The sequence below is a fragment of the Papilio xuthus genome, unplaced genomic scaffold, assembly GCF_000836235.2.
Source record: "Papilio xuthus unplaced genomic scaffold, Pxut_1.1 DF828258.1, whole genome shotgun sequence".
Taxonomy (NCBI): domain Eukaryota; kingdom Metazoa; phylum Arthropoda; class Insecta; order Lepidoptera; family Papilionidae; genus Papilio; species Papilio xuthus.
Window position 1 is genome coordinate 3,478,743 of NW_013530391.1, and position 20,333 is coordinate 3,499,075.

Consider the following 20,333-nt stretch of genomic DNA (forward strand, 5'->3'; position numbering starts at 1 on the left):
TAATCGTTCACTCAATTTTAATACCATTTTCATTAAATAAATAAATACTCCACAACAAGGCGTCCGATACTATCCGAGTACCCTTAGGATATATAAATGACCTTTGTTAGCTAGAAACCGTAACACGGCGTAGGTGAAATATCCCGAGCAATGGATTTCTGTGAGTTATGAAAGCGTTGGCCGTGCGGGTTGTGGTATACAATATTGTTGCTGCGATGTAACCCGGGGGACATGTGCCTGGAATCGAGCCTTTACGCCTACCTACAATAAGCCCTAACACTTTAATATTATTATATAAACATTTCGATATATAATACAATTTTTGCATACAAAAAGCTGTTCGATTTCATGTTTTGTGACGTCACTAAATCAAATAATCCTACTAACATTGAATGCAAAAATGTAGATGCAAAGACTGAACAGATTTAGATGTTTGTAATAAAGATAGATTAGTCTACAAAAGCGCGTAGAAAGTTTTTTTTAAATACAGACAGACGCAACTACGGATGAAAAGTTGTAAATATTTTACTTCAATATCAAAGTACATTGTTTAAAATGTCTCAGTTTTCTTTTGTTTGGCTACACAATATGAAACGATAGGAATGAAATGAACGATGATGACATGTGTAACGTACGACTTCGACCCAGAAATTGGGTTACTTTTAAAGGTATTACATTCTGCGGATATTCAATTACCCAAGAAAGGTTTTAAGAGGTCGGTCCTCCGCCACAAATAAACCGTAAAAATGTTGAAGGGACTTCCAAATTGAGCGGTCCCGTTTAGTTTATCGTTAAATTTAGATTATGTTCGTCTAAAATGGCTTCTTCTAAAACAAACATTTTTTATATTTTATTTTCAACAATCTATCAATATTTTATATCAAAGTTATGTCTGCCACCTTGATGCTTAACGCAAGAGGCTTAATTATTCTTTTTTACTGCGACAAAATAATTATGTTTATTTTTTATTTTGTGTATTAAAATCCATGATGTTTTCAAAATAAAACTCTTAAGACCTTAGGAGTAACGCAATTTGTCGTTTAATTAATACATTAAAAACGATAATAACTGCTAATTACAGCGTTCAGCTTAATTGGAGATAACGGTAAGACGGATAAATTTTTAAATGAGATTCAACTATATATTTTATATTCATAATTAAAATCACTGAATCGTAACTTATTAAATTTAAAGCTTGGGGCTTAATTTATATCGTGAATTGTTGACAGTCATAAATTGGATTTTAATCGTTTTGGATTTTTGATTGGAGAAATTACTAACCGAGATCTGTAAATAGCGCGATTAAATTCTGATATATTGGCGTGCCGAAGGTCTAATTTTAATCCACTGCACGCTCTTTTCCCATCCTTTTCTTAGAAGAAAATGTTGGATGCATCTGTAATTGCGAATGTCTATAAACAGTTCTTCGCTATTTCGGCGAATTCAGGTAGCTGCTTGCTCATATTCCACCTTATAAGAAAAACCAAATAATTTCTCAAACATATTTGTTTACCAGCCGCTTAACTTAACAGCGACATCTTTTGACAAAAACATAAAACAGTCCCCACAATGAAATACCGTAAACAGTAACTCGTTCAATCTTATCAGAAAGCGATTTGGAGCGCGTGCGTAATTTTTCATGCACGTCACAAACGTACAGACGCAGCGTTGTAAATTACACATAGCCGCCGAAATAAAGTACGGCACATACGTCATGAAGCCGAACTAAACTTTTCATGTTGAGCCCCCATCTACGAGGACTGCTACTACTCCAAGAGATCACGTACGCAGGATTTATACTTGATCTTTAATAGATATTTCCCGTGATGATTTTACCTTCCGACTCTTTTCTTATAAGGAAATAATAAGAAAGAGGAGTGAATTTCAAAGAGAAGGGGATGCATAGTACCGGGAAATATCCTCTTTCTGTGTTTCCTTTGTCGATTAAAGGTAGTCAATGTTTATGAATGTCTACATATAGCGGTTGCTTACCTTATTAAATGAATCCAGGTGGATGATAGCTCGTTTAAAACCTTATGAGATAAGAAAAACAAACACGATTTATAATTTAACTAGTTTTAGTTTTCGTATCGTATCGTAATATCTTACTAATATTATAAATGCGAATATTTAGATGGTTGGATGGATGGATGGATGTTGTTTGAAGGTACCTTACGGTTGAACGGATCTCGATGAAATTTGGCATACTTATAGATCATCATCTGGAAGAACACATAGGTTACTAATTATATTTTTTTTAATTCCTCGCGAACGGAGAGGCGGGCAACAGCTAGTTTAGCTATAAATAAAATATTTTATTTAATCCGTCTAGAAAAAGTTTGCTATAGAATTTCTAATATGTTAGTATAACCTAGATTTTGTTTTTCTAACAAAGCGCGTTGTTTCTCTATCACAAGGGTTGTGTTACGATGCTTTTAATTAATTTGTTTCCGCGCAGATAAAATATTGTCGCGTTATTTATTAAATTAAACGATAGTCTTAATTAATAACAAATTTAAAATTGTTTTACTGTAAACATATTTTTAATATAAAGCAAACAAAATGACGAACATATTTTATATTTTAAGGCTTGTCCATAATTTAGTATTTAGCGTTAATATAAATTAAAAATGGTAAATTCTTATTACACCTCTGGTTTAATTTTTATTTATTCTTGCATTAATGATTAGATTTATAACTCTATGTGAGAAGTTTTAATATACTTTATATTATGGCTAATTTAATTTACCGTTGATTTCTGACACCAATATCCCCGTTAAAAACATATCGTTATCTCTGTTTTGTCAAAGATAATGAAAGAGATGACGATAAGGTTTATATAGAGATTTTTCTCTTAATAACCCACTCTTTATTTTATTTAAAGCGTCAATAGCCTAATGGTTAAGGATACGGATTTCGGAAGACGAGGTCGGGGCTTCGAATCCCGCCATTCGACTATTGTCGTAAACCATATCCTAGCACAAGCCTAGAGCTTAGTTGGAATGGTAAAAGAAATATTAGTAAATTTTCAAAAAAATCTGCTAATATTTTATAAAAAAAATAAAAAAAATTTATAACCTTATTTATTAATAGTTAAAGTTTTCATTAACGTTCCTGACATTCACAGTTAAAGGATCTTTAATGTTTTGAATAATTCTAAGCGCTATATGAGTTGTGAATGGAAAACCTTCAAACATTTATTTACATCCGAAGTGGGGCGAGTACATTATAAATGGCATAAGTTGGTCGTCTGTATGTACCGCCTTAAGTTAACAAAGCCTCTTTAATAATAGTCTGTTGTATAGTTAACTTTTATACAATTAATTGTGTTTATGAAAAGGGTGAATCAATTTATGACCCTACTTGGTAATATTTAATGATAAATAATTTTAGAGTTAATGATTAATGTTGAGTGTACGTTGCCTCTTCTGGATAGTGGGACTATCAAGATACTGAGAGTTATAATAGAATTTAAGACACATTATTTCGTATTTTAGATTTTGATATTTGTGAATTCTTTTACTCCTTATGAAATTAGACGCGAAATCAGTTCAATTTTTTTTATTAAAATATTTTGTACATTTTTTCTAAGCATTAAAATTATTATATATAATATAAAGTCAAAAATTACATTAAGAGTGTTTGGTATCAAATCGAGAAATCACGACGTAAAATCCTTTATATCAAAGACATAAAGAAAATTTAAGTTAATTTAGGTTCACAAGTTACTTTAAAAATGTTTGTAAGCTAAGTGTAGTTTAAGCGAGCGCTATGCTCGATGAAATTGGTATAATTCTTAGTTCAAGCGTCGTGAACGCTTGCTCTTTGATAACAGTCTCGGCTTCTAATGACGACCTTCTCACATAAAACGTTTCTATGGACCTACAAAATCCAATCGTATAATTCCACTGTGGTGACACTTGTTTTGAAACATACTAGTTAGTAAACATAGTAGTTACATACCATTTTTGTGGAAGTCTACGTTATACTAAGTTCACACGTAATCTTTTCTTTTGAAAATATTTATTTCAATTAGCTTAACGACATGTTTGTTTTCCTTTCAATGTAAATTGCTATCTCTGCTATAAAATTAGCTTTTTATTTGGCAAATTTCTAAAACTAGCCTAAAAGTAAGATGGTGAAATTTTCTTTTATAACTTCATTCTTTCTTCGTGTATCAACGCTGCCGTAAATTTTAATATCTATTTTACGTCCACAATAAAAGGTACCAATTTTCTTTTCGGTAAGATTATAATTTTTAATAATAGTTTAATGTTATATACCATTGTATTTATTAAACAAACAAAATAACTATCCCCTTTATGTGCCAATTTAATTACAAAACGCAATATTACGTTCATCTGTTGGGAGTCACACGTTAAGGAAATGGTAGTAACAAATAACGATAATAGCAAAATAGCGCGAGGTGACAAAACAGTGGTCGGAGCAAATAATATGTCCCCGTAATAAATGTTCAGGTACCGCCCCGCCCTCTACCGGGCAATAACTGTAAATCATGATAAAAAATTGTACCGTATAAGTGTAATCGTTGCGGACGATTTCTGGCATCCTGTTTACTATGTGCCGAGGAGAAAATTTTGTGCCAAAACTGATTGTAATATATTTCGTTGGCTTGCCAACTTGCATTTTTACACTTTTGCTTCTATAGTTAACTTATTCGCGGCATCCGATTTTTACGATCGCGTAAATATTTTATGTATTTACCTGCGGCTAGACGTATTTTTGGGACAACAATGATTAGTTGCTTTATTGTGTTTATCTATAATAGCTATACTTCTTAATCGCTTATTCGTATTTATTAATTCCAAATGTGATAATCTAGAGATTTTGTTTCCTAGAGATTTTTGTACCAATATAATGGCATAGTTACCCAACAATTGTTAGTCGTGGAGAAAGTGGCCGTCAGTCGTCAGGCGGCGGATCATTTATCAAGCTCCGCAGCCGTCTCGACAAAGAACATGCAAATATGTCAGTTATTTCATATTTATACATCTGACTTTCTTCCCCATTACTGTTACTTTTCATTTGTGTATTTCCTTAACATAAAATTGTTAAGGAAATACACTTTTCTTTCTTTACTTTGTTGATTTTGTGATAGTATATTTTTGATATTTAAAGACATATATTATAACATAACATATCAATTATTTTCTTAGTGTAAATTCAAAATATGATAAATGACGCGAATAAACATAAGCAATTCTTAACTGTCCTTATCTACTTTACTTTATGTACTTGAGGTTTTTTGTTAATTAATTTTTACTCTCCGAATTTCCAATTGCAAAATGTGGCTCTGCAATAAATGCTAGCTTTCTTTTAAACTATGAAATTTATAGTTCAAGCCATTCTAAACCTAACAAAAATGTCCACAAAATCTCGATATGGTTTCTTTTGCAATACACGGATATTGCACCTGGGAAACTATTACAAACTGAGCACAAGGAAGAAAATTAGATATGAAAGTGAGATCGCTTGTACGGGACGGTATCGAGACCGATGTGAGTGGCTATTAAAAACCAATCAAGCGGACGCCCGTGTGGCGTGCCCCCGTGCCCCCGTGGCCCCGCGCTCCGTGCCCCTGTGCCCCCAGTGTCACTAGAAGATGTCGATATCGATACGATTGATAGTCGTAGTTCACAAGTATACATTGACTTTATGTATGAGCCATTATAGAACAGCATTGAAAAGTTACGACTACAAATTGATTTAAATTATTTTTAAGTTTTTAATTTTTGCATTGTTTTGATTTTGTCTAGATAATTTTCTTTGGGTTTTTCCAGACAATGTGACACATCTGTGTCCAATGTTATCGAGGTCCATACAGCCGTCCTGGAGACACCTTTGAACAATATTCATTCATCCAACGATCCAAAAATTCAGAATTGTATTATTAGTTAAATTATCGAAGTATTAAATACTTAAAAAATATTAGCACTAAACTGTTATAGAACGAAAGAAGACTATTATATGAGTAAGCTTTCAAAAATTATCGGATCACTGATTCTTATAGTTTCATATATCACAAGACATACCCTAAAGTATTAAGCTATTGGCACTTAATGTTTTTAAGTGTAATACGAGCCGGTCGTTAAATGTTGGACGTAGTTTACGACGTAAAATCCAATATACAGTAAACGAAGCTTTGCTTTAAGATGAAAAATGGAAACACGTAAAAGAAACGAAGATATTAAGGCGTATATAGATTGTGCGGGCGCTATCGGTGACGTAAGTGGCTATTAAAAAGCAATCAGGCGGACATGTTACATCCCTTGCGGACATTTAGACCGGCCTACCAAATAAAAATGACTAATCCTTTGCTTTTCATTCCTTATTCTGTAGTAACAAAATATTATCAGGATTTTCGTCGCATATTGAGTCTACTAATTAGTTATTAAATACTCTGTGATTAACTTTAAATTCTGAAATATTTTTTAAATTCCAAGTAAAATATTCAACGCTGTATACAGGGTGTCCCAAAGGTCAAATTGCCCCAGAAGGTGTAAAATTTTTAAGTTTTTAAAAAATGTCATTTATTTTTTTTTAATACCCAGAGGCGAATTTTTATTTTATTTTTCTTGTGACCCTTGTGACCACCCCTATCATCCCCCTTCCTATGTACGTAACCTTTTGGGACACCCTATATTATCTTGATGCGAATATTGTTCAGAGTGGTGTTTTTAATTTAAATTAATTAAGCAAACTGTCCATTTATTGATTGAAATTTACATCACTACAGACAAAATTAAGACATAAAGGTACGCGTCCATTGTACCGCGCCCGACGCACTGCACGCACGGCACGCAACGGCTTTTAGTTTGCTTTGTATGATTTAACATAGTGCTGCCATCATTCGCGCTGCCCCATCGAAAGACAAAGCGAATTTGTTTAATCCATGCGTTGCGTCCGGCGTTGACCAATGGACGCGTACCTTTCTTTAAATTTGTATGACAAATATTTTTTATTTCTTTTTAATTGAGCATACACAATTTGCTGACATATATATGTATGCAGTTACAAGAATTTCTTGACCCGTTATATGTGCTAGATGTCCTCCTTTCCAGTTAGAACTAGACCTCATTAAAACATTGTGTGCCGAGGTCAAGTTGTCGTGTAAGCCAAAATACAAGAACTTTACAGATAAGAAACTTTAAAATCACATACAAAATGTTATTTTACTAGTTTTATTGTACTTTGTATATTATTTTATATATATAAAAGAAAGTCGTGTTAGTTACACTATTTATAACTCAAGAACGGCTTTACCGATGTGGTTAAAAATTGGTGAGGAGGTTGCTTAGAGCCATGAGACGGACATAGGATACCATTTATTCTTTTTTTCGAATTTATTTAATTAATCTGCTTTTTATTTAACTTACTAATATTAGAAATGCGAACGTTTAGATGGATGTGATGTGGGCTACACTAATTAAGTTTTTTATATATCTACACGGACGGAGTCGCGGGCGACAGCTAATGTTATCTATCAAGTTAACTATGTTCTACGTGTAAACATAATTAACGACATTGCAATATTAAACCTAATAACATAATATATAACTTGAAATGTATTTAACACAATATTTTTTTTTTTATATCATAAGGTGGCAAACGAGCGAGCGACCACCTGAAGTCGCTAAAATAGCGAAGTAACCGTTGCCCATAGACATACGCAATTGCATATGCGTTGTCTACCTTTAATCGACGGAAGAGAGGATGCACAGAAAGAAAAGATCTTCCCTTCCCATGCATCCTCTCATCCGGAAAGTCCACTTCCACTTCCCATCCTTTCCTTATAAAAAAAAGGGTGGGAAGGGAAAGAGGACTAATTTTGGCCTCCGGGACGCACACTCATCAAACGAAACGCGGAATTGCTACCACTTCACGCCTGTCTTCTGTGTGGTCGTGGTATTTCACCGGGCGAGCCGGGCCGATTCGTGCGAAGATGTTAAAGCGGGCTCTACCACTGTTAAAATATCATTAATAACAATGAAATTCGCTAAATACTAAATATAAATTATATTTCCGATAAAATAACATATTCCATAACCAACTTTGAACGTTACGAAATAACAAATTCATCCATATATATGCATAGAATAATTATGTAAACACACATCAGTGGATTTGGTGTAAGTAAACACGATTCTGTCATGGCGGGAGTTTACACTGGTTAAATAAATAGTTTGCGCTTCAAAACTGTTCCCGTCTTCAACTACGACTGTTTTCTATTTATTTAATAACAATTTTACTTAAGTCGATGTGAAAACGCTATGGGAGTATACATTATGAGTATGATTTAATTATAGATTGTGTAAAATAATTGAAATTAACATATCCATTATACTAATGTCAATATTAAGTGTCGATTCTGCGTAAGTTATTGATTTAGAGATCCCACTAATTTAATTTTCAAAGTTAGTTGAACTATTTTGAGTGATTCCTTTGAGAGCCAAGTTAATTTATACTTATAATCAAGAATTTTTAGAGACAGTATTATACTGATTACTTACTTCCCTTTTTTAACCTGATTAAGTAACGTGTTTCGTTGTTTCTAATAGTTTAATGTAGCTTCTTTTGTATGATATATTATAACCTAATGTCTGTTGAGTTAAAATATGAAAACATAAAAAACTTGAATTATATCTCTGATAAAAGTCACATTACAATGCATAACAACTCTTTGTAAGTTGCTAAAGTATATTTGAGAAGTCTTTAGTGCTGTCGTCATACAGAAGTGTTCCATTAATCAGGAACGTCTCCGTGTAAAGTATAAAGGCAGTGTCGAGGCGCGGTCGGCGCGGTGACGGTGCGGGACGTTCAATGGAAACGGATTTGACGTTTCGTTTCATCATAATGTCATTGTTGGGAAGAAAATTTATTAAAAAAATAATTCTACTAAAAATGCATTTCTTTTAATCAAGTTGTTAAGTAAGTTGGAGATACAATTCTATTTTCAAAAAATAAAGATCTGATATCGTACTTCTAACTAATATTTTAACTGTGAATGTTTACATGTATGGATGGATGGTTGGATAGGTATTTGTTTTAAGGTATCTTCAGAACGGCTCAACGGGTCTTGACGAAATTTTCCATGTATAATCTGGAAGAACACATAGACCACTAGTTATTTTTTTTTAATGCAATACACAATTATTCGCATTTGAACAAATAAACGATTCAATTTAATTTGCTTTCAACAACTAATGTCTATAAAGAATAATATTTGTGTGTTCGTCCGGTTTTACAAGTATTTGAGAATTTGATTGATATATTTCATGTATATGTTTTATGAACGCGGTCTGTGTTTTAAATTAAAATTGAATGCTGGTTCACTTTACTATAACTACTGCGGCAGACAGACTGGCTATACATTTGTATTTGATGTTTCCCGCGATGTCAATCTATGCCCGTATTTAATCTACGACTAGACTAGACAAAATAAACATTGCAGTTCATACACCAAACATCAAAGCAACAGTGTTCTGTTATTTTATAGTATACATTTTGTGGTACTTTATCACATATTTACAATGATTCTACGAACTTAAATTCTTTTATGATTTTTACTCGTGATACTTATGTACTAGATGTCGCTCCCTACACCGTCCGCGCGGAATTTAAAAAAAAACTTAATATGTATATGTGTTCTTCCAGACTATTTTTACGTGTATGCCAAATTTCAGCGAAATCCGTTGAACCGTTCTGGAGATACCTTCAAACAAACATCCATCCATCCATCCATCTAAACATTCGCATTTATAATTTTAGTAAGGAGTGATACTAGTAAGATGTGTTATTCGAAAAGAAGTAACTGCAGCATAAAAGTGATGTGTAACGATTATTTTCCTTTTTAAATGTTCAATTAAATTACAAACAATATGTACGCTACGATTAAGGGTCCTTCAAGAAGCGAGCTTATCACTATCTCAAAGGCCGGTAACGCATCTGCGGTTCCTCTGGTATTGCTGATGTCCATGGGCATGGTTAAACACCTCGGTGTTCCCGCTGCTCGTTTGCCCCTTCTGTTATAAAAAAAATGTCTTGATATACTCTCGAATACATAACTCAGAGATAATGCGTAAGGAATGCCGTTCGCAAATCAACGCCGTTAGTTGTAGGGCTAATCTGACTGTGACTTGTTAATGAACAACGCCAAACGTACCTGCCCGAGGATTTGCAGATTATTTATTAGGAAATTTGGCTACTATTGGTCATATATTGTTACTTTATTACATTAGACCACTTAACATTAGATGTATTTATAACTACAACAACAACAAACACATAACTCATGTCCGTAATCTAGAAGGGTAGGCAGAGACCTCCATTTGATGCAGTCCTAATCTTTAATATCTAAAATGTACTAAAGAATTGTAACTAAGTACTAAGGTCACATAATTTCTGTCAGATTGAATCACGCCCTGTGGGGCTTGCGGCCGTGGTGGTGGCACGCATGCAATGTATGCCTGCACGCGGCGTGCTGCGCGTTGGTTGCACGCGCCTGCGTCACAGTAGCACGTCTGCAGCGACCCTTCGCCACCCTCGCTGCGCTACTCTTCGCGGTACATCCTGTACACACTGAAGCGGTAAGTTGAACACGCTGTATGTACAGTCGACGACATTTATTTCCTACCTAGTGATATCATTTGACGCTCAAAATGCAGTAAGGTGATATTTTGATTTACGGTAATCGATCCTGTTTAAGTTTTGTGAGCCAAAAGATTTTAAATATGTTATTTTGTTTGACAGGTGGCTGGAGTAGTGGGACGAGCAGACGTGCTGGCCTGCATATTTTTTCTTTCATCACTTTTAGTGTACCATAGGTAAGGTAATTTACTAGTAAAATACAACTAACATGGTCAGTTATTTAATGTAACATTAATAATCAAATAAACATATTAAAATCCCTATTATTCCGTAGACCAACTAGTGGAAAGAAAGGCGTATGGCTGAGCGTATTCTTGGGCGCTCTAAGCATGCTCGCCAAGGAGACGGGCATTACGATATTGGTGCTAAACATCGCTATCGACTTTTACAGATGTTGGCCATTCGTGAAGAGGTAAGATTGGTGTTACGAGCATCAGAATGACGTTATACTTTTATGTCTTAACGCTACGTTTTATTTTTTGTTACACAGCACTATTTTAAAGAAATATCTATCTGTACATGCGTTTTCCTTTTGACATTCTAGCTTACTATCTATTATAGTAATATTATAGTCAGTCATAAAAGCAAAAATATAAATATGTTGAAAATAATTGTAGACCTATTGAAATGAAACACGTCGGATCCTTATTCTAAAAAATTAAAGTACATTGCTTATTCAGTCGGATTTCTTTTGTAACACACATTTTCTAATGAAAATTCCTCAGTTAGAAGCTTTCTAAAAGCCATTGTTGCGAATGTCTTAAAGTTTTTCTCTTCTCATTGGTCCACATGCTTTCTATCTTACGGCTTCGCCTTCGCCGCGTCTCGACTCGCCAACGCCGTCGTGGTATAATGTGTTTCAGAAACAATACAAATGCTGAAGGAGATTTCTCGTTAAACTTTTCTTTAATGGATTTCTTTCAAAACTTAATTAAAAATGTTTTGATTAATAGCGATGCAAAAGTGTTAACTTTATTCAGTGAAAATGTTAATAAGTTAAGAAAGTGGCTTTATAGTAGTAGTACAAATATCACCAAAACTAGAACAGTATTCAAAGAACAATTTAACAGTTATAAAGAGACCAGGTTTACGACTATCATTGTGTACATTTCGTATGTTTTACTTCAAAATAATTCTAGTACATCAAAATTCTAACCTATCAGTGACTATTTGTCAGGTAATTCCAATAATGAATAATTTATTTATTCCGCGTCTAGGTCAATCACCTCGTGGAAGATAGAAAAGAAATGTACGGGGCTGTCGGTGCGGACGTTCAAAGTACTAGTGTCATTGGCACTGCTGATATGTTTGCGACTCGCGCTGCTGCAAGGAACCTGGCCCTCCTTTTCTCCCCAGGATAATCCCGCCGCTTTCCATCCTAGCTTCTTTGTCAGGTAAATTTGAAGTTATACAGACTTACCAATAATTTTTTTTATAGATCTAGTAAAAAGTTAAATTCCATCCAAAATTCCAATCTTTATTTAATTATTATCACGAAGTATTCACTAATACAATTTGCTTATTTTAAGTACTAAAAATTACCTCCAAAAAACGGTCTAAAAGTTTTCTATTTAGTAAAGGATGCAATGGTATCCGATATGAAAATATCGGATACCATTGCATCCTAATATCCATATAATTATCTCATTTACCGTCATGATGTGTCTGTTGAGTTCGTTTATTTTTAGATTAATGACATTCTGCTACTTGGCTGCCTTCAACTGGTGGTTGCTTCTCTGTCCCTGGACATTGAGTCATGATTGGCAGATGGGCTCGGTGCCTCTCATCACCAGCGGCTGGGATCCAAGGAACTTCCTTACGTGTGCTGCATTCGGCGCGCTCCTACTTCTGTGCTATCGTTGTATAGCTGACATTGAGGTAAATCTATTGAAGTTTCCACAATTCATAGTTGAGTCATATTGATGCCATAAAGTTCAAATTGAGGTATGTAAGTCTCGGTTCGTGGATTACTGAGAACGTTGGATAGGAAGGGGCACCACAGGATAGCGAATAGCACAGTCTCGCGTCCCTATTAACCTCAAGGTCATGGTGAAGAAGGCGGCACCATAGCAATCTTGCCCAGGGCTGATAGCGCTAAAACTAGCACTAGCTGTGAGTTACTGGTCTGAGTTGTGTGTTTGTGTGTGAACATGATTTTATTGGAATGTTCTGTCAACCCTATTGGAATTGTTTTAATAAATGTAACATTTTCAGATTCACCGGCACACGCCCGCTGTCATTGGCGTATTATTACTTGTCGTACCTTTTGTGCCGGCCTCAAATTTACTTGTCACAGTTGGCTTTGTTATAGCCGAACGAGTGCTTTATATACCCAGGTATTTATTACATAGTTAAGTTACAGCTCTTTTTTTCACTTTTTTATGTTTAAATATATTTGATTTAATTCTTTAAGTTTTATTTTGTTTAAATGTCTCAAAAAACATTATTTATATTTATCTGTTTAAAATTTTTTCATAAAATAAAGTGACTCGTATTAAGTTATTTTAAGATATAACTTAAAATATATGAAGCTGTCAAGATTATAAGTGGTAGCGGTACTTTGATCTTTCATTTCACCTTAATTTAATTTTATCTTCATAGCTCTCACTGGGACAAATAAAAATTATTATTTGTTCCAACGAAACGAAGAATGATATTAAACCTACGTTTTATTTTATCGCAATAATTTTGTTGTTTAATTTTTTTTTAACTTTTTTAACAGTTCCTTATATTCATCATTTAGTGTTGGTGAGATTTTTTTTTCAATTTTATTTTGTATAAAATTTTATATTTTAACTATAGCAAATCATTAACATAATTCTGATATAACATTTTCACGTATCTTTATATTGTAACAGTGTCGGCAGTGTGATAATCACGGCGTACGGTGTCCAGTTAATGTGGTGCTCGAAGCCTGGTACTAAAGTGTTCCTGGTCGTGGGTCTAGCTGTGTTGTGTGGCAGTGGGATCGCAAAAACCTGTCGTAGGAACATTGAATGGAGAGATCGAGCAACATTACTAAGGTATTCGTCTTTTTCTCTTAAAGCTCGCTATTTTAGCGAAACTATTATTGTGGAAAATCCTGTCTATTACGAAAAAAGGTTGAAAACTGATATATTATCGTAATAAATAAAAATGGTAAAATATATTTATATATTCGCAATAAAATGAACAAATAATAAAATTGTAATACATTCCAAATGATCATAAGTAAAACTCGTCTGACATGTGTCAACTCGATCAAAATATAAACTGACAGGTTTTTGTTCGCATCATCTTTATTATACCGACAAAAACTGTCATTGGAGTCGCAAAAGGCAATGTTATTTCACGAAACATGTGATCGTAATATTAAATTTAAATATAACTGTATTTTGCATATTTCACAGTTACTTTTGTCCTAAATTAACTCTACCATAAATATATTTATTTACGTGTATATATGTTTTAAATGAACTGTTTAATTAACACATTTAAGTAATATTCTTAATAGCTTGCCGTTGCTGTTATAAACATAACATTATTACGTCGTCACATTATTAAGCGTTGCGCGAAACGCTTACCGCGATTTACACCTCACAACGTTTCACGGTCCCGCGGATTTTGTTTTAAATCACCACATAAATGTATTTTGTTTGTTTTTGTTTTAGGTCGGATTTAGTGAGTTTGCCGCAGAACGCTAAACTGCACTACAACTTCGCAAACTTCCTGCGCGAGACTGAGCAGCAAGACAACGCTATCAAACATTACAAAGAAGCTTTAAGGTAAAATCTTTGTTTTATTACTATCGAATTTTGTTTTGTTTGGCTTAGATATTGAGAAGTTTTAGTAAACTGTTTCTATTAACTTTCTGTGGGTTATGTATGGTGCAAACTTGTATCGTCTAAAAGGAAAATTAATTTTACTGTAAGAAACAAAAACCACTTGGTAACTTCTTAATACCAGCAATTTAATAGTAAACTTTTTAAAGATGTAAGTCTAGCTATAGTTAACTTGTAAATGATGTTATGAGAAAACATAAATACGTAGTAATATGGATAAGTTGTATACCAACAAAAGCGAAATAATTTTCACAAGAAACCAGCGTGATTATTTAATAAAGCGATAATACCAATATGAGCTCGGTCCGTTCCGCAAACGATGAAACCGCAGAACATTGCGCACCCACGATCCTCCACACGCCTTTACATGCTATTTTAAATCGTATAAAATATATCTTAATTGCGATTTATTTTTAATAAAAGTAAATTTTTAGTAGAAATTTTAGCAATTATTTTTCCTGTTTTCTTTATTTATAATCTTAATGCTAATTATTATACAATAAGATTATTTTATAATCCATAAATATTCGTAATTGGAGTTTATGTAAACTCTAGCCGTCACCCGCGACACCAACGGCGCTAAATTAAAAAGTAACAATTAGTAGACTTTGTGTTCCTTCAGACTATTTTCTACATCTATGCCAAATTTCAGCGACATTCATACAGCTGTTCTAGAGATACCTTTTATCAAACATCCATCTTTGCGTACATCTAAACTTTCGCATTTATGATATTAGTAAAATTAATAGTAGTTTATATTATTTTATTTAATCTTTAATTTGTCCTTGTAAATTATATTTCAATCAGTATCAAATACAATGTATGTATAATGATTGCAATTTCCGTAATCAGGTTATGGCCGACGTATTCGAGCGCCCACAACAACCTAGGCACATTAGTCAGCGGCGTGGAGAACGCGGAGCACCACTTCCTGCAGGCCATCAAATACAACAAGCACCACGTCAATGCACACTACAATCTCGGGAAGTTGTACAAGTAATGTCAAAGTAATTATACGTTTGTTTCTCAGGATGTGAGAATTCACTTTACAATAATGAAACCTTACTACAAACTACCAATTTTTTTTGGAGGCATAACATAGAAAACAAATATAAGGTTTCTTAAAGGTCTTAGAAATTCTATCGTATTTTCTATTGAAATCTAGAAAAGACATGAATATTTACTTTTCGTAATTTAAAACTAAAGATTGCATATCACTTATTAATAATATTAATTTAAATAACCAATTTAACGCTGCAATTTCACCACCGGTTTAGCTTTATTTATACTAACCAAGTTACAACAGGTCCTTTTTGTCTCTAAAATAATTACTCTTATTAATAATTTACTTTAAACGCTTATAACACTATTAACTCCAAGTTCATATATATATTTTTTCTATAGGAAGAGTGGACGTATAAATATGGCAATAAAAATGCTTGAGAAATGTGTAATGTTGCGGCCACAATTCGTTCAGGCGCATGTTGAGCTTCTCACGATGATACCCGAACTGGAAAAGCAAAAGGTTTTATCAAAGTTGGTACTACTGGAACCTAATAATTGGGAATATTACATTTTATATGGAAACTGGCTACGAGAAAAAGGTTATTTCTTACTTGATTATTTTAGAATCCTTCGTAAAGGAAAATCAATAAACTGTTTTAGTATTATGAACGAAAGCATTTTATAAAAATCAGAATAATTATTTAAAAAATAATTGATAAAGTTGAAGATTTTTAGAACTAAATTTAAGGTAAAATATCTTATTTTAGTATGTGGCGCTCTAAAGCATCTTTTATTCCTGTAGGTATTTTAAGATTAGCATTAAAGTACTACCTAGAAGCGATGCGGATTACTTTTAAAACTCGAAATATTGAAAGTTTGATTAGAGGCGACCTCATTTCATATCGATCAGCCGCTTTGATGCTCAGAAGGCAAGGACAGAAGTCGAGGACTTTACAACTTTTGACAAGGTTTGAGATTAATCATTAAAATTACAATTAATTATATATTTTGTATGATATATATTAATGTATGGACTTTTAGATGGCATACATGGAGAAGAGGCTGGCCCAGTACGGCTGCGGCGCACATGTATCTTAGAGATTGGCGGCTTAAGATAGAATTAGAGGGACGAGTACAGATCTACAGTAAAGCGGTAAATCCAATAGTAAGTACAAAATACGACCTAATTTTCATCAGCACAAGGTCCGAAATTGAGTTTTAGTTTTGTCAGTCACTTTTCAGTCCTATATATAATTTTGTTACTATTGTAAATTTTAAAATTTAATCAAACATAAACTTACATTTATCAGAAATCAACAAAATGCTTCGACCATACTCAGCTACTCATCGAAGTGGGATCAGTCAACCAAGGAGATGAGATTCGAAAAGAACCTCCGTTGTTTGAAAATAGTAAAGATAACACGATCAAAAAGAGTGTAAAAGAAGAAAATCTTAGCAGTGGCAAAACAAATAGTGCATCATGTAATATTAAAACATGTAAAATTAAAAAACGTAGTCCATCAATTACATCGCAAATTAAAACAATACATAATAAATCTGAAATCGGACATAAAGGTAAAAAGTGTTCTATGCATAGAAAAGAAAAAAATTCCAAAGACAATATAATACCAAAGTTCACAGCCCCACTATCGGAGCATATTCTTATCAAAACATTTTAAATTAAGCTTTATTTAATTTATTAATGTGATGAATTGTGTAAATGACTGAAGTGATGCTACTGATATATGATATACTGTGTCTCACATAATTGAGGGTAGTTGTAAAAATATGCCGACAATATCGCAACTTATTTAAGGTTATAATTAAATTTAGATATTTCGTAAACAGATTAATATCTTTTTTTTTTATTCACTTTAAAGATTTGATCACAATAAAGATTAATATCTTTATTGTGAAACTTCCGAAAATATTAATGTACAAAATCGTTTTTAAGATTTAAATTCTCAAATAGGTACGGATGAGATTACTTAGATTTTTGTTAGTGACATACTAGTATATCTATTTTTGAAATATCTAAATTTAATATTAGATAGATAAAAATAATTTAAAAATAACATTTTGTAGTAATGGAAAAGAAAAGTTATATTTTTGACAGAGAAAATGTCGGTGTATTTCTATGAAAGTGCACTGTTTTTTACGCTAACATTAGGTACAACTCATGTACACAAAGAATCGCTCTCATGATAACCATTTTCTTAATTTCTACAAAAACTCCTACCTCTTTCAGACTTTTCTTTATTTTACCTAGTTTTATTTTTCACTAGCTATTCTCCACAAAGTAGTAAATATTTGTTTGATACTCAGTTAATGAATTTCGATATTATTTTTCAAAAACTTGTCAACATATGCAACATACTAATGTCAATCCTATGTGATATTTTTGACAGTAAATATTTTCTTAGAAAAAAAATCCATTAATTTATTCAAACTTTCGTGAGACATTATAATACTCTGATATAAAACAGCTAAACACTCACGTATATTGGTCCGGTAGCGGCACCGACTAGTTTCCAGCCCATCGCGAAAGAATACCAGTACCTTCATCATGATGTGTGGTACTGATATTATTTTGCAGACGCGACCCGTCGCTCATGAGCGGGTCCCCGATGGACTCGAAAATAGTCGGTGCCGCCACCAGATGAATTTACGTGAGTGTTTAGCCGTTTTTATATAACTTTAAAAAAACATTGTTTTGTTAAGATATGTATTAAAAAAATGCTTATTTATAATTGCTTTATATATCAGCATTAGCACAAAGTATATAAAGACTATGTTTGTAATTTTTCTGATACATTAATCATTTTCCGATTGACTGCTTGATATCAATGTGCGAACATACGCTGCTGTTACTTCAATAAGATGTAAATAATAATACTAAGTGTAACCTAAAGGCACATGCATAAGCTTTGAATGTACTGATAATAAAACATTGAATTATAGATATTGTTTCATTATAAATATTCCATACACATACAATAACAGGAACTAATAAAACTATTTAGACAAACTAAAGCAAATTTTTTCCCTGTGATTCGTGTCAATGAACATATTTTTTTGAAACAAAACTTTTTTGTAGACGAGGAGGTCTAGGATTGTTTAATGTACAATGTTAAAGGCAAACAGATATAATATTACATAACAACAAGTGAACATAATATTTAAATTGTACATATGTGGTACCAGCTTTAAAGTAGAAAGAAAAAAAATATTAGGCATCCCGCAAACGAATAAATTTTAAACTCTCTAATATTCCAACTCTACGTCTACCATTTTTTCCACTCTACCACTGTTATTTTGTTTATTTCAGTAAATTAAATTACAGTTACATTATAGAAAAAAGTAAGCACAAATACACATTCATACAAACAAAAAGACACACACACACGCGCACACAAAAACACACCAAATATCTTTCAATTTAAATTGTAGTATTTGTCAACACATTATGTCACAACTTGCTCGAAATTGCATTAAGAGATAAAAGAAGGCTTCTCTTCTGAAAAACACTAATGACTAAATCAAGAGACAGAGCTCTTCTAAATTAGTGTAATAATTTTTTGGCAGATAAACAATTTTCATGTTCCATTTGCATTTACCATTTTTTCTTAACATTCAATCATAAATTTTTTTGTTGTAAAAATGTAGACTGTAAACCAAATTGAAGGACACTTAAATTTTATGGCAGATGAAAATTGAACTAGAATACTTAACGACCTATTGGAAGTGTATTTTAGCGTTGTCTAAGTGCCTTCGCAGTGTAAAAGTGTTCCATTTATCAAGAAATGTCACCGAAATACAGTCAATATCGTAGCTCCGAGCAGGCGTCTTGATGTTACAGTAGTAATTACCTTTAAGCCATATTTCACAACATAAATCTTAAGTTTACAGACTCGCTCACATTTTACAAATATAAAATGCATAAATAATTAAAATACAAACAAGATCGAATAATAAAAAAGTTCACAACATAGAGCAAGTTCACAAACTTAAGGGACAGATCTACAAGTCCATCGTAAGACCTGTCGTATTGTACGGATCTGAATGTTGGGCCACCAAGGTTTCGGATGAAAGAAGATTGCATGTAGCTGAAATGCGTATGCTAAGATGGATGTGTGGTGTGACAAGGAAGGATAAAGTTAAAAATGTGTATATTAGAGGAAGTTTGAAAGTAGCGCCAGTGATCGAGAAATTGAGGAGTAAAAGATTAGCGTGACTGTGTGAAAGAGGATATGCGTAAAAAGGGGTAGACTCGGATATGACGGCTGATAGAGATGTATGGAGGAGTAGTACATGCTGTGCCGACCCTCGATAGGGATAAGGGCAGGTTGATGATGATGACAACATAGAGCAAGTCGAGGAAGGATTTTACATAATTAATTCTGTTCAAATATTGATAACAAAACTAATTAAGCAAGTAATTAAAGTTAGGATGCGGGTGCTTCGCGAAACAAGAAAACATACAGCTTTCAATTTGCACACGGATATTAATGTATTCAATTAATTCTACTACTTTCTGACTTCCATAAATGAATTTAAAATTAATCGCATAATACATGTCAATATACTAAAGTCAACCATGTAAACCTTAGCCATATACTTTGGATTAGAAAACAATATAAATATGTTGTAAAATCTATGCTGAAAAGTAATTTTTAACTTATTAATAAGAAGTACATGTAATAAAAGCGAAAGTATTGATGTAGCGAGTGTAGTATATCTACTCCTTAATTTTATGGGAGAGTATATAATAGATATAAACTTCATAATGATATAAAACATATGGTAAAAATACTTAAAACTTGAATGATCTTTTTTTAC

At 32.9% G+C, this 20,333-nt stretch overlaps 1 protein-coding gene across 1 annotated transcript in view; it reads left to right on the plus strand.

Moving 5' to 3' along the window:
- LOC106113385 (transmembrane and TPR repeat-containing protein 1) overlaps nt 1–17,942 on the plus strand; it is a 68,282-nt gene extending 50,340 nt beyond the window's left edge. Inside the window, exons 3-15 of the mRNA XM_013306113.1 lie at nt 10,430–10,607; nt 10,771–10,844; nt 10,943–11,080; nt 11,886–12,062; nt 12,357–12,546; nt 12,883–13,004; nt 13,527–13,691; nt 14,319–14,432; nt 15,342–15,485; nt 15,894–16,093; nt 16,297–16,462; nt 16,536–16,659; nt 16,805–17,942. Of these exons, the coding sequence (XP_013161567.1) occupies nt 10,430–10,607; nt 10,771–10,844; nt 10,943–11,080; nt 11,886–12,062; nt 12,357–12,546; nt 12,883–13,004; nt 13,527–13,691; nt 14,319–14,432; nt 15,342–15,485; nt 15,894–16,093; nt 16,297–16,462; nt 16,536–16,659; nt 16,805–17,173 (2,161 nt within the window). The 3' untranslated portion in view covers nt 17,174–17,942. The remainder of the gene's footprint in view (nt 1–10,429; nt 10,608–10,770; nt 10,845–10,942; nt 11,081–11,885; nt 12,063–12,356; nt 12,547–12,882; nt 13,005–13,526; nt 13,692–14,318; nt 14,433–15,341; nt 15,486–15,893; nt 16,094–16,296; nt 16,463–16,535; nt 16,660–16,804) is intronic.
- Nucleotides 17,943–20,333: the final 2,391 nt, after the last annotated feature.